Source organism: Chrysochloris asiatica, unplaced genomic scaffold, assembly GCF_000296735.1.
Source record: "Chrysochloris asiatica unplaced genomic scaffold, ChrAsi1.0 scaffold00197, whole genome shotgun sequence".
Lineage (NCBI taxonomy): Eukaryota > Metazoa > Chordata > Mammalia > Afrosoricida > Chrysochloridae > Chrysochloris > Chrysochloris asiatica.
The window spans coordinates 1452765-1466594 of NW_006408715.1; the positions used below are offsets into that span (position 1 = coordinate 1452765).

Consider the following 13830-nt stretch of genomic DNA (forward strand, 5'->3'; position numbering starts at 1 on the left):
CTGTGAAGTAGCTAAGATATTTTTAATCCTTTTGGAGAAAGGCTTAACCTTAGAACCTTTAGTCTTGGCTTTAGGAAAATATCACATTTATCTGTGGATTGTCCAAGGCTCCAGTGTATTAATTTAATATATATACCTGAATATTAATATGAAAGCAATTTGCCATTAACTGCCAGTGGCCTCATTTGTTACACTCGGCCCTAGAGGGCGTCGAACCTCTGACTAGTCTTACACGGTCTGCAACAGCAGCCATTTAAAATTACAGATTTAAATGGAAATGCAATTTTGTCTGATCCAACAATATAACAGAATTTACAAGATGCTAATAGAAATTGTTGTCCTGGATCTGGATTCCTGGTGGAGAATTTGGCCTTTCTGTGTGAATTGGCTCTTCAAGGACACCCAGTCTATCCCTTTTCTAAAACAAATGTGTCTCTAAAATTTACAAGATTGTATTGGATTCTGAATTGGTAAGTCTGAATTTGTTTGGGATCTTGAGGTCATTGGGGAATATTGGAAAGCATTGGACATAGACTGTTGCATGTACTTTCAAAGGCCATTGTCCTCCACTCACCTGTCCCCCAAATCCAGCTTCTTAGACTTGCTGAAACGTATTTATGAATCCATCAAAATAACACCAACAAAACCACTGCCATCCAGTCAGTTGCAGCATGTAGCAATCCCATAGGACAGAGTAGAACTGCCAAATCTTTCTCCTGGGTGTCACTGGTGAGCAATTGAGCGCTTAACCACTGTGCCACCAGGGCTCTTCATGTGTCTGTGGAGGTCCACAAACCCCAGATTGAGAAGTTTTATAAAAAGATTTCTCTCAAATGTTGTTGTTAGATACCATCAAGTTGATTCCAATTCATAGTGACCATGTGTACAACAGAAGAAAACCTGTCCAGTCTTGGGGCCATCCTCACAATTAATTGTTTCTGTGTTTGAGCCCATAGTTGCAGCCATTGTCATTTCACGTCATTGAGGACTTCCTCTTTTTCTCTGATCCTCTGCTTCACCAAGATGTGTTCCTTGGACTGGTCTTAGTACTTAAGACACAAAAGTTTTTTTTTTTTAAGCTTTTATTGTGAATTGAGTGATAGTTTACATGGGAGAGCATCAGTTTTACACTCATCCTATCGTATTTTGTTTCATTGGCAATGATTACAGTCCCCTGCATGCATCATCATTCAACAGTATTTGCTTCCATTCCCTCAGGTTTTTTTTTTAATGTGTACACCAAAACACTCAGGAGTATACAATCATTCAAACACCTAAAGGGAACACCCTGCAAGCCTGCTCCCTGGCCGCCAACACACAGCCCCTCTCCCTCCATGAGTCTAGAGTCCCCAGCCTCTTGTCTCTCCACATCATCATCTTTGCCTCCATCTCTGGCATCACTGCTTCTCTAAACAGAGTCCCACACTCTGCTCCCGCTCATCTCCCTTGATGGGCCTGGGGTCCTCTGCTCCTGGACTGCAATATCAACCACTCCCCTCTTTTTGCTACAAAACCTCTACCTTTATTTACAGTTGCAACACTCACAATAAGTCCTGATAACAATTACTCACTACTGAATCACAAGAGTCTTATCCCCATCTCCTTTCACCAGCCCCATCTAGACAAGTTAAAAACCACTCAGGGGAGATTCTGCCTTCTTCTGAACCCTCTGAAACTAAACTCCCTTTTGAAAACTTGTAAACCAGTCACTTTGTGCCTTTATAGCCAATGTTTAAGTTGCCCATCTCTATCACCTGTGTACAGAGGCATGGGAATGATCCTTGCTGTGAAGATTCCATCCCTCCTTTAAGCTACTACATCCATAAGTATAGGTCAAGTTCATCAAATTGTAACGAATTACACTTCCTTTCTTTATCTAAAAATAAATAAATAAATAGTCCCCCCTCCCTCTTTCTGTATTCCTCAAGTCGAGTTCTGACCATCCAGCCATTGAGGCTAATGGGTCAATTGGGTACTGTCTGCAAGTATGGGTGTTCTTGTGCATGTCCCCTCACTTCATATCAGCTGGACGCTTCACTCTCTGCTCTAGCCCTCTGTGGCTATGTCCTTGTCCATGGGCTCAGGTGTGTCTCCAGGTCTCATCATACTGCTGGCCAACCAGGTCTCACCATACTCCAGATTGACTGGAATCTATTGAATGTGGTCGAACTCAGCCCACCTCTTCATTGATGCTTTCCTCCCCCTCATCAGTAGACCAAATGTGGTCACCAGCAAGATAACATGCCTGCTTGGGTATTCCCTTTGAGTTTCAGTCTTGGAAGGGAGTTGCTCTGAAGGGACTTGATTGCTCCCCTGCGGACAACCCCTGTGGACAACTTGCTTGTTCTTGTGGTAGTCAATCAGACTGCCCTTTTGACATACAGGTATTTTAATAAAGACTGTGAATTTCTAGCTCACTAGTTGCTCCATGGGTTACTGTGAGTTGGCACTTAACAACAAAACAACAACAATGAAAGCATTTTAATACTTTATCTTGGTTGGAAAAGGATGCTTGTTTTTAATCCCACCTTTAATAATGCTCAATTATTTGCCCTAAATGAACATTCATATATGATGCATTTTGTTCAGCTCGGTTTCGCTGTGTACCATGAAGTCTAGATACAGACACAATGAGACTTGTGAGCCTGATGTTTAAATGCATGCAAGCATTTAAACAGTTTATATTAAAAATTAAAATAAAATATTGTATAAATTGTATAAGGGAATTTTGCTTTAAGCCTTTGCAAGTAACAGTGAATACCCATCTTTTTCCTTTTTTTTTTTTTCTCTTATACTAACTTTTCCTATTGATGAACTGTTGGACTTAGTTCAGTTTAATTCACATATTTATAGAGCACATCTATTAGTAATTCTCAGCTATCCCTTTGAGACTCTCTTTGGAAACCCTTTACAGGGTCCCTATGAGTTGGAACGGATGCCAAGGCACTTAACAACAACAGCTTACCCCGATAGTGCAGTTGGGTACGTGCTAAACTGCAAACGGAAAGCCTGGCAGTAAGAACCCACAAGCTGCTCTTCAGGAGAGAGATGTGGCGGTCTGTTTCTATAAAGATCTACAGAGCGTTCTACTTTGTCCTATAGGGTTTTGATGAGTAGGGGTCGACTCCACAGCAGTGAGTTTGGATTTGGAGCAAGAGTCAATTAAAATGTGTTGGCGAGCTGTGATGACAGACAAGAGCTATTCACTATCTCCTGGAGCAGGAGGGGAGAGGATAAGAAGGCTTCCCAGGAAATGGCATGCCTGTTTTGAACACTTGTGAGAAAGGGAGCTGTGAGTACTTTTCTAGCAGAGTGGAAAATCTGTAGGCAAAGAGGAGCTGGGGATGTAAGAGAGCAAAAGGTTTGGGGCCTGGTGGGAGTAGTTTAGGTTGGGGAGAGATTGCTGTGGAGAGGGATGTAATGGAAGGCAGGAGGCTGAGGACTGATGTGGAAAATTGTTAAGTGCGGAGGGGCATGGGCTTTATACTGAGGCGGGGAGGGAATGAGGAATTCTGCAAGTTCCCTGACTCTCCTGGGAGGGAAGAGCAATCCAAAGTATTGGAGTTCAAGGTGAAGATAGAACTAGGTTTGGAAGTTATCCATTGATAAAGGATAGGGACTAAATTCTGGGAATCTCTGACCCTCACCAGCTTTCTGAGCAAACTCAATGGGAAAAGGGAAGAGAAACCCATGAGTTCTTGATGCCTTTTACTGAAAGGGGGAGGAGTGTCAGGTAAAGGAGTCAGCCTTAGATTCTCAGGAAAGGTCTAAGTGACCAAGTACCAGGATTGAGATTTTTGTCACAAAACAGACCTTTTATACGGACTCAAGAAAAGGTAAACAAAGCCAAAATTTGAATAAACTTATAACCACAGCATGAATTGAAAAAGTTAAGGACTGCCCATTAAGAAAGCATGTTAAAGAAAAAGGTGAAACCCTTCTTCGTCTGTTTTGACAAGCAGCATGATCCTAAAACCAAGATGACACAGTATACTTATATGAGTTAGCATAAATAAAGTACCCATTGGTTTGGGTATTTTGAGTTCTGTACTAGACTGCTGCAATAAAGCAAAATTGCAGTAAAGCAAGTCATATGAAGGTTTGGTTTCCCAATGCATATGAAAGTTATAGTTCTATTATAATGCAGTCTATTGTTAAGGGCCATCAATCAGTTTCTGACTCATTGCGACTCTATATAGGGTTTCCCAGGAGTGGCTGGTGAGCTTGAACCACCAACCTTCCAGTTCAAACCAACTTTGTAGTCCAGCACATTAACCCACAGCACCATTGTTGTTGTGTTGTTAGGTGCCATCAAGTCAGTACTGACTCATAGCGACCTTATGCACAGCAGAATGATACACTGCCCAATCCTGGGCCAACCTCACTACTGTTGGCACACTTGAGTCCATTGATGCTGCCACTTGGCCAGTCCATCTCATTGGGGGTCTTCCTCTTTTTCTCTAACCTTACCAAACGTGGTATCCTTCTCCAGCAACTGGTCCCTCCTGACAGTATGTCCAAAGTATGAGGGACGAAGTTTGGCCATCCTGGCCTCCAAGGAGCAGTCTGGCTGCACATCTTCTAACACAGATCCATTGGTTCTTTTGTCAGTTTCAATATTCTCCAACACCATAACTCAAAAGCATCATTTCTTCTACAGTCTTCCTTATTCACTGTCCAGCTTTCGCATGCATATGAGGTTATTGAAAATACCATGACTTGGGTCAGGTGCATCTTAGTCCTCAAGCTGACATCTTTGATCTTCAACACTTTAAAAAGGTCTTTGTGCAGCAGATTTGCCTAATGCAATACGTCATTTGAGTTCTTGACTGCTATTTCTGTGATGTTGATAGTTGATCTAAGAAGAATGAAGTCTTTGACAAATTCAGTATTTTCTCCACTGATAAGAATGTTGTTATTGGTCCAGTGGGGTGAGGATTTTTGTTTTCTTGACATTGAGATGTAATCCATACTGAAGGCTCTGCTCTTTGATCTTCAGTAAATGTTTTAAGTCTTCTTCACTTTTAGCAAGCAAGGGTGTATCATCTGAGTATCGCAGGTTGTTAATGAGTTTTCCTCCAATCCTGATGCCACATTTTTCTTCAGATAACCCAGTTTCTCAAATTATTTGCTCACCATACAGGTTGAATAAATATGGTGAAAGAATACAACCTTTTCGAACCCCTATCTTAACTTTAAACTATTCAGTGTTTCTATGTTCTGTTTGAACAACTGCCTCTTGGTCCAGGTACAGATTCCTCATGAGTACAATTATGTGCCGAGAGCCTGCCCCAGCATATTTATTTCAGGTTTTTTTCCGAAGACGTGTGCGGCATCGGCGATTAAGGGATTACACGGAGTCATGGGTCATGATAAATTTAAAATCTTCTTAATACATGCTTTATTCTTCTCATTTCTATACTACTCTATTAGTCTACTTCTCTCATTCTTTACTGCCCTGCTCATTTTTTACCCTCCTGCTCATTCTTTTCTCTCCTGCTCTCCTGCTCCTGCTTTCCCCTGCTCCTGCTTTCATTCTTTCCTCTCCTGCTCATCTCTTCCACTTCTTTACTAGCTTCCCCTCCCTCCATTTCTTTACTGTCTCTTTCTCTACATTACTCTTATTCTTTTTATTTCTACATTACTACTACTAATTAGCTACATTACTGCTTTCACTACTCCACTCCCCTTCTCTACAGTAATCCTCTGCTTGGTATTTAAAGTGGTTGCTTATAGTAAGGAGTTATGATTTTTAAAGTCACCCACAGTGAATTGTTGGGGCAGGTCTGATTTTGTACACATTTGTTGAAGGCACGTGATAGGTAACCTGCTTTTCAGGTGGCAGTCATCAAGAGAGGCAAACCAACAGACAAGAAACAAGGGTGCTAACAAAGGATTCACAGGTGGCATAAATGATTTGGGCTTGGCTGATAATTGATAACTTTGTGGTTTAAACGTACGCATTGTCATTGCTGAAGAAAGGTGTCACAATCTGTTTCCATGAAGATTACAGACAAGAAAACGCTATGACGTTCTACTGAACTCCCAACACGCTACTATATCCCCAAAGAGGTCTTTTAAAACTAGAGCGCTTTTGGAATGTGAGGGGCCTTCAAAAAGTTCATGAGAAAAATGGAATAGAAAGATAATGGAATTTTTCCACAGATTTTTCGACCCCTCCCCGTACAAAGTGTACAATTTATTGTCTTGATGAACTACATTTTTCTTAGTAAACTTTAAAATATTGTTTGAAATTGTAAAGATTAAAGTTGTATCAACTGGAATTTTTGAATGTCATGAACTTAAATATTGTCTTTTTGTTTTTTTCTTACAGCTGTTTGGGGCAACTTGGTTAATATGAGGTAAATGTTAAAATTTTTTTTATGTTAAATTGAATAATGAACTTAGTAGGTTTTATAGATACATTTCATTTATTACATACATACCATTGACATCCTGGGTTGGAACATTAAGTGGAACTGTTGTTTTTGTGATTCAGCACAATCTACTTTGCCAATTTTAATGATCACCGAGCTCTGGTAGCGTAGTGGTTACGAATCGGGCTGCGAACCGCAAGGTCAGCAGTTCGACACTGTCAGCTGTTCTGTGGGAGAAAGATGAGGCTTTCTGCTCCCATAAAGATTTACAGCCTTGGAAACCCTGTACAGGGTCGCTATGAGTCAGAACCTACTCTATGGCACATAACAAAATAAATCCCTTATGTAATGATCAGTTGAGATGTGGTAATGATCTGCTCCCATGTATTGCCTATAACATCCTTTCCCTCCTCATGTAATAACAGAGTACTGGTGTGGCTCTGTAGGATAAGAACTCAACTTCAAGGTTGGTTTGAACTGTGAGGTCAGTGGTTCAAACTCACCAGCTGCTCCTCAGAAACTCTATACAGGGTAGCTATGAGTCAGAATCTACTGGATGGCACTTAACAACCTTAATTTACACTGTTAATATCTAAATCACATTTCTAGGTAGCTAGAGCAAACACACGGGACTTCTCTAAATATTTTCAGAAGAGAGCTATCTTAGGACAAGATGCTGGTCCATGACGCTGGAGGAGCAGACTTGCAGATATGAATGACAACTTGCTTGGGTTTAGCCCATGAAGTGTGCAGTATCTGTGCTTCTTACTTGGTCAGGAGGGCCACTTGTAAAAGTAAGATTCCAGTGTTAATTTTTTTTTTTAACCCAACAAAAAATAACTTTTATACTAGTCAGACAAAAAGTAGTTAAGTATTCATTGATTGGGGGAAAAAAAAAGATTTGGAACAGTTAGCAGTTTGCCATTTGGAGAAAAATTAATAATTGCTTTTTATTTCTTGGGGTTAGAAAATGTAAGAATACATTTTTATTCTTGTGAGCTGCTAAGCTGGGATTGAAATTTTATTGATGCTGCATGAAAGTCTAGTACAAGGGTAGCCTGTGGCTGGCTATAGTGCCTTCTGGCTACTAAGCTTTTTATGTTAACTTGGATTTGCAAGGTGAGCGAGGCCATGTTGATCTGAGTCCTACCAGGGGGGCGTGTATGTGTCTTCTGTAGACTTTTGTGGGCAGTTAAGTCCGGTGTTTGGAGTCCTGGTGTGGCATTGTAGGTTAAGCATTGAATAGGAAGGTTGGTTTGAGCTCCAAGATTGTTGTTTGTAAAGTGCCATCGAGTCGTTGCCAACCCATAGTGACCCTATAGAGGGTTTCCAAGGTAGATGGTTCAGACTCACCAGATGCTTTGTGGAAACCCTATTCAGGCTCGCTGAGTCGGAACTGACTCAATTGCACTTAATCCCATTTGAAGGGGCGAGGTTTTTTAAACCTGGAAAAACTCCATTTTGCATTAAATCCCCAGGAAATTCCAGTGGACAAACTTGTACTCCTGTAGACATACTTTCTGTCTTTACTTTAAAATCTCATTTTAGGTATAAGAGATGTGAGCTTATTTTAGTTTAATAGAAATAATACATTAGGTAAGACATAGATTATTGATATAAGGGGATTCCTTTCCCTGATTGGTTCTGTTTCTTCTGTTGTTCCTGGAGGGAATCGGTACATGTGACTAATACTTGAGGGCTGATACTCCCTTCCCTAGAGTTAGATGCCCTGGTCCCTTAAGTTTCTATTACTGGAGTTTATTCAGAAATAAATCTTGACGTCAGAGCGGCTTTCAACTGATCTCAGTTTTGTAGTTTTCTACTCAACAGGTCTATCCAGGAAAATGGTGAACTAAAAATTGAGAGCAAGATTGAAGAGGTTAGTCTATTTTCCTTATTTTGCCTCTATTTAGAAACATTTGTCAGTTTTGCTTCCTTCGTGTGTAGGGGTTGGTGTCTTTATTGTGATAGCTTTATGATGTTCGAGAGATTTTGATACAATCTCTCAAAAAAGTATTTCTGTATTTTCAGACAATTTTATTTGTTTCCTAGTCAGTGCTATCTCTGTCAGTATTTGTCCATTTTATAAAGTTGTAACATAGCAAAGCAAATTCTACCTTCAGGGAAAAATTGATTGACACCGTCCCATGACTTTTCATGCAAGATATTCTGGAACTCCTTAGAGAAGAGAAAGTAATTACCTTTACCAGGGATGGAGGCAAACACTAGCATCCGATCACCTGAGCAGACGCTAAAAGGAAAAGTGCCCGCAAATCAGATGTGTATACTTGAGAATCACAAAGAGTGTCAATTTCTACACATGGGGCGGTCATGCCTACCTAAGTGAAAACTAGCACCAGGTGGTACAGTCTCAACGTGCTTGGCTGCTAACTCAAAAGTTTGAAGCTTGAGTCTACCCCAAGGCACCTTGGAAGAAAGATCTGACAGTCTAATACCAAAAATCCAGTGATTAAAACCCCTCTGAAGTACAGCTCTGTTCTAACACACATGGGGTCACCATGAGTCAAAGATGGTTGACTCCGCACCTCATCTTTTAAAGTATGTGCTTATATTTTGGTTAGTAAATATAGATACACCAACTGTCATAATGGGTTGGGGGAGGGTGCAAAATCGGCACCAAACCATTCCTCCCATACCCCTCTCTTTACTCCTCAGTTGGGTTTGATAATCCGTTGTAATGGCCACACAGAATTCAGACACAATATTAACAGTTATGGGGTTTGTTCGGTAAATTCACAGGTTGCAGTTTGGGATCAGAAATGTTCAGGGCACAATTGTTCCTGTCAGCTGCTGCTAAATGACTATAGGACTCACCATTCCACCATAAGCCTCACCTTAAGGCACTCTGTTCTAGCTCTGTGTGTCAGCAAAGCTAGCTCCCCCACTTAATTGCCCAAAGGCACCCTACTCTGCCAGCAAGCTTCCTGCTCATAGTCACTCAGCTTTACTTGCTGTGTGAGCAGGAAAAACCACTGCTCTGTCTCGTGCTCTAGGTTATGGTTCTGTTGCTCGTCTGCCACTCCTCAATGTGACAGGTTTACTGTTTCTGTCTTGAGGAGATTCAATGCGCAGTGGTTTCTGGGCCCAAAGGATTCATTCCCCTCCTACCACTTCTATTTTTGATGGTAGTGAGATCCCCTTCCCTTCCTCCTGCTTCTCAGATGGCTCATTTTATACCCATGTTAGAATTTCAAGTTTTTACAGTTACAGTAAACTCTGTTAGCATACACAGCTGAACCATACCATTAGTATTTCTCCTACCTGCTTTTACCCAGATCCAGCAGGCAAAAATATTGCTAGGTGGGAGTTACAAACTATGGGTAGAAGAGACATTAGACAATTGACTACACCACAGGGGGAATGAGGAATCATTCACTTATTGAAGATTTGAGATGAAGCCAAATGGTATACCTTGGATTGCCTTTGCTTGTTCTGTGGGGTTCATGGCTGTTCACACATGTGAAGGTGGCTTGATTCACAGCCTGTAGTTTATATTCTGGGCATAATAACAATAACATGTTACTATGTTACTCTATATATAATATTATTCTATAATAATAATTACAGAAACAAGATGCTAAGCTTTTGTGGGCAACACTTAAAGGAATTTGATATTGTCGCTGAAAAAAGAGACAAATGGTATTTCTGAGTCTGAAAGACCTTTCATATTATTACTAGAGACACCTCTTACATTATTTGTAGACTGGTAAGTAAGGAGAAAAGGTTAATATTTCTCAGAGACCTAGAGTAAGCATTATACCATGTAATATACCATCTAGATTTTAGAATTTTGGTTCATGTCATGTATCTTAATTTCAACTGAAAATGAAATATAGAAGAAATTAAACTCTCTTGCATTATGTCATGTCAATTTGAAATGTCACAATGGGGCAAGAATTGTGGAGAGCTGCGTTTTTACTTTAAAACTAATTTTGGCTGTTATTATTTTAGATTGTTGAGCCATTAAGAGAGAAAATCAGAGACTTAGAAAAAAGGTATGTATACTTTTGTTTTGAATTTAGGAAAAACATTTAAAAAAAAAACTCTTTTAGGAGTTAACTACCTAGTATAATGGAGTCCTGGTGTGGCACTGTGGGCTAATGTGTCAGACTGCAAAGTTGTTTGAACTGCAAGGTCGGTGGTTCAAGCTCAACCAGCTGCTCCTTGGAAACCTATACAGGGTCGCTGTGGGTCGGAACCAACTCGACAGCACTTAACAACAACAACAATCTGGTATATTAAATATCAAATATCTAACATAAAAGGAGTCCTGGTGTGATGCTGTGGGTTAATGCTCTGGATTGCAAAGTCAGTTTCCTACCAGGTCAGCGGTTCAAGCTCACCAGCTGCTTCTTGGAAACCTTATACAGGGTCACTATGGGTTGGAACTGACTTGACAGCACTTGACAACAAATATGTAAAGTTCAGCATTTAAATTGACCTTAACTGAGCAATTAGTTCCATAATATGAAAACTGTAAAGGCATGTAAAAATACTCTCAAGACAAAGAACTATTCCATGAAAAGATAAATTTTACTTAAAAAAATTTGTATCTACTGTCCTTAAACCCGTTTGTTGGTTTTTCTTTTATTATTAAGATCTATTTATGATGAAAGCCACAGCCCCTCCAGGAAAAAAACCTTTTAAAAAATATAGATTATTTCTTGTGGAGGGGTCTTCACAAAGCCTAACTGGCTGGCTGTGTATAGGCTTTCCCAGGCTGACATCCTTTTTTTTTTTTTTTAAGCTGGAAATACGTTTTTTATTTTTTATACAACTGCAGTAAAACTATTTTACAGAGAACAAATCATGGTTTCTATTGTTGTTGTTGTTAGGTCGAGTCGGTACCGACTCATAGCGACTCTGTGCACAGCAGAATGAAACACTGCCCGATCCTGGGCCAGTCTCACAATTGTTGCCACGCTTGAGCCCATTGATGCTGCCACTTTGCCAATCCATCTCGCTGGGGGTCTTCTTCTTTTTCTCTGACCCTCCACCTTATCAAACATGGTATCCTTCTCCAGCGACTAGTCCCTCCTGACAATATGTGCAAAGTATGAAAGACGAAGTTTGGCCATCTTGGCCTCCAAGGAGCACTCTGACTGCATTTCTTCCAACACAGATCTGTGGTTCTTTAGGCTGCGCATGCACTTTCAGTATTCTCCGCCAGCACCATAACTCAAATGCATCAGTTCTTCTGCGGCCTTCCTTATTCACTACCCATCTTTCGCATGCATATGAGGTTAATGAAAAGACCATGGCTTGGGTCACTTGCACCTTAGTCCTCAAGCTGACATCTTTGCTCTTTAACACTTTAACAAGGCCAGTTGCAGACTGTGAAACAGACCATCAATTTTTGATGGTTTGCTCATACGCAAATTCAAACTGAAACAAAGAAAATGAAAATAAGTCCACAGAGCCAAAATATGACCTTGAATATATCCCACCTGAATGTAGAGATCATCTGAAGAACAGATTTGATACATTAAACACTGAAGACCCGAAGACCAGAAGAGTTGTGGGATGACATCAAGAACATCATACGTGAAGAAAGCAAAAAGTCATTAAGAAGACAACAAAGAAGGAAAAGGTCAAAATGGCTGTCAGAAGAGACACTGAAACTTGCTCTCCAGCGTAGAGATGATAAAGCAAATGAAAGAAATGAGGAGGTGCAAGAGCTGAACAGAAAATTTCAAAGATCAGCTTGAGAAGATAAAGCCAAATATTACAAGAAACTATGCAAAGATCTGGAGTCAGAAAACCAAAAAGGAATAACACAGTCAGCATTTCTCAAGCTAGGGGAACTGAAGAAAAATGGTTTATATTATAACTAGGGAATAATTATACTGTTCATTTTTTAATTTAATGTTTTATTGTGAATTATGTGATAGTTTACATGGGAGAACATGAGCTTAACTTTCATCCTATCTTACATCGTTTCATGGCCATGATTACAATCCCCTCTAAGCATCATCAAACAACCAAAAGGTATACCCTACAAGCCTGCTCCCTGGTCCTCAGCACACAGCCTCTCTCCCTCTCTGGGTCTGGAGTCCTCAGCCACTCCATTTCTCCACGTCATTGTCTCTGCCTCCATCTCTGTCATCACTATTTCTCTGGGTAGGGTCCCGCACTCCTCTCTTCTTCCTTGATGGTCCCAGGGAGCACCGCTTCTGGGCTATAACATCAACCACTCCCTTCCTTTTGCTAGAAAACATCTGCCTTTACATTTCCAACCCTCACAGTCAGTCCTGATAGCAGTTATTCACTATTGTACCACATGAGTGCCATCCCCATCTCCTTTCATCGGCCCCACCCAGACAGATTGGATATTACTCAGTGGAGATTCTACCTTCCTCCACGCTCTTTCAATATAGACTTCCTCTTGAAAGCTTGTAAGTCAGTCACTTCTTGCCTTTGTAACCCCCCTATTTTGGGTAGCCAATGTCCAAGTTGCCAATCCCTGTCTACCCTGTGTACTGAGGGGGTGGGAATGATCTTTGCTGTAAAGATTTGCTCCCTTTTTTGAGCTACTGCATCCAGAGGTGTAGGTCAAGTTCATCAAATTGTATCAGATTACTTTTTTCATACCCCATCTTCTTTCTTCATCTAGTTGAGTTCTTACCATCCAGTCATTGAAGCCAGGTCAAGAGGGTATTTTCTGCAAGTGTGTGTGTGTTCTTTTCTATATCCCCTCACTTACTATTAGCTGGACGCTTCACTCTCCACTCTAGTCCTCTGTGACTGTGTCACTGTCTCTGGGCCCAGGAGTCCTCAAGTCTTGCCATACTGCTGGCCAACCAGGTCTCCACCCGGGTTTACAGGAGTCTTTTGAATGTAGTCGGCCATAGCTCACAACTTCATTGCTGTTTTCCCCTCACTTCCCCTTATCAGTGATGAACCTGGTCACCAATCAGAGCGTGTATTCCCATTGAGTCTTAGTCTTGGAAAGGGGTTTGCCCCAAGGGGACCTTCCCACTTGCCATGATGTCTCCTGGGTGAGCAGCTTGCTTGTTCTTGTGGTAATCAGTGGGTCTGCCTATATTGTTTTGTATTTTTCCTGTCGGTCTTTCTTTCAAGAAGTATCTTCTGTTCTTCCAGTCATTCCTGGCTGGTCTGCTTGTCCTTTCAAGTGGAAATTTTCCACCTCTCAAGATTCTGGATGGGGTTCAGGATTCCACCTATAGTCTTATGTAATGCAGAGACTCTGCAGGAAGCCTCCTTCACTGGGCACATTGTAGCCCCATTTTCTGTATTCCAATCAGTTACAAGCGTCTATTTTATAATGGTATGCCAGAGATGTGGTCTATTCTGGAGAATGTTCCATGTGCAGTGGAAAAGAATGTGTATTGTGCTGTTGTTGGGTTGAATGCTCTGTACACATCTATGAGGTCCAGTTGGCTGATTGTGTTGTTGGTCCGTTCTTCTGTGT

At 40.9% G+C, this 13830-nt stretch overlaps 1 protein-coding gene across 1 annotated transcript in view; it reads left to right on the forward strand.

Annotated features, from left to right (window-relative positions):
- LOC102836138 (UDP-glucuronic acid decarboxylase 1-like) overlaps positions 1 to 13830 on the forward strand; it is a 154978-nt gene that overhangs the window by 50967 nt on the left and 90181 nt on the right. The window contains exons 2-4 of the mRNA XM_006872447.1: positions 6335 to 6362; positions 8208 to 8256; positions 10350 to 10393. Coding sequence (XP_006872509.1) covers positions 6335 to 6362; positions 8208 to 8256; positions 10350 to 10393 — 121 coding nt within the window. The remainder of the gene's footprint in view (positions 1 to 6334; positions 6363 to 8207; positions 8257 to 10349; positions 10394 to 13830) is intronic.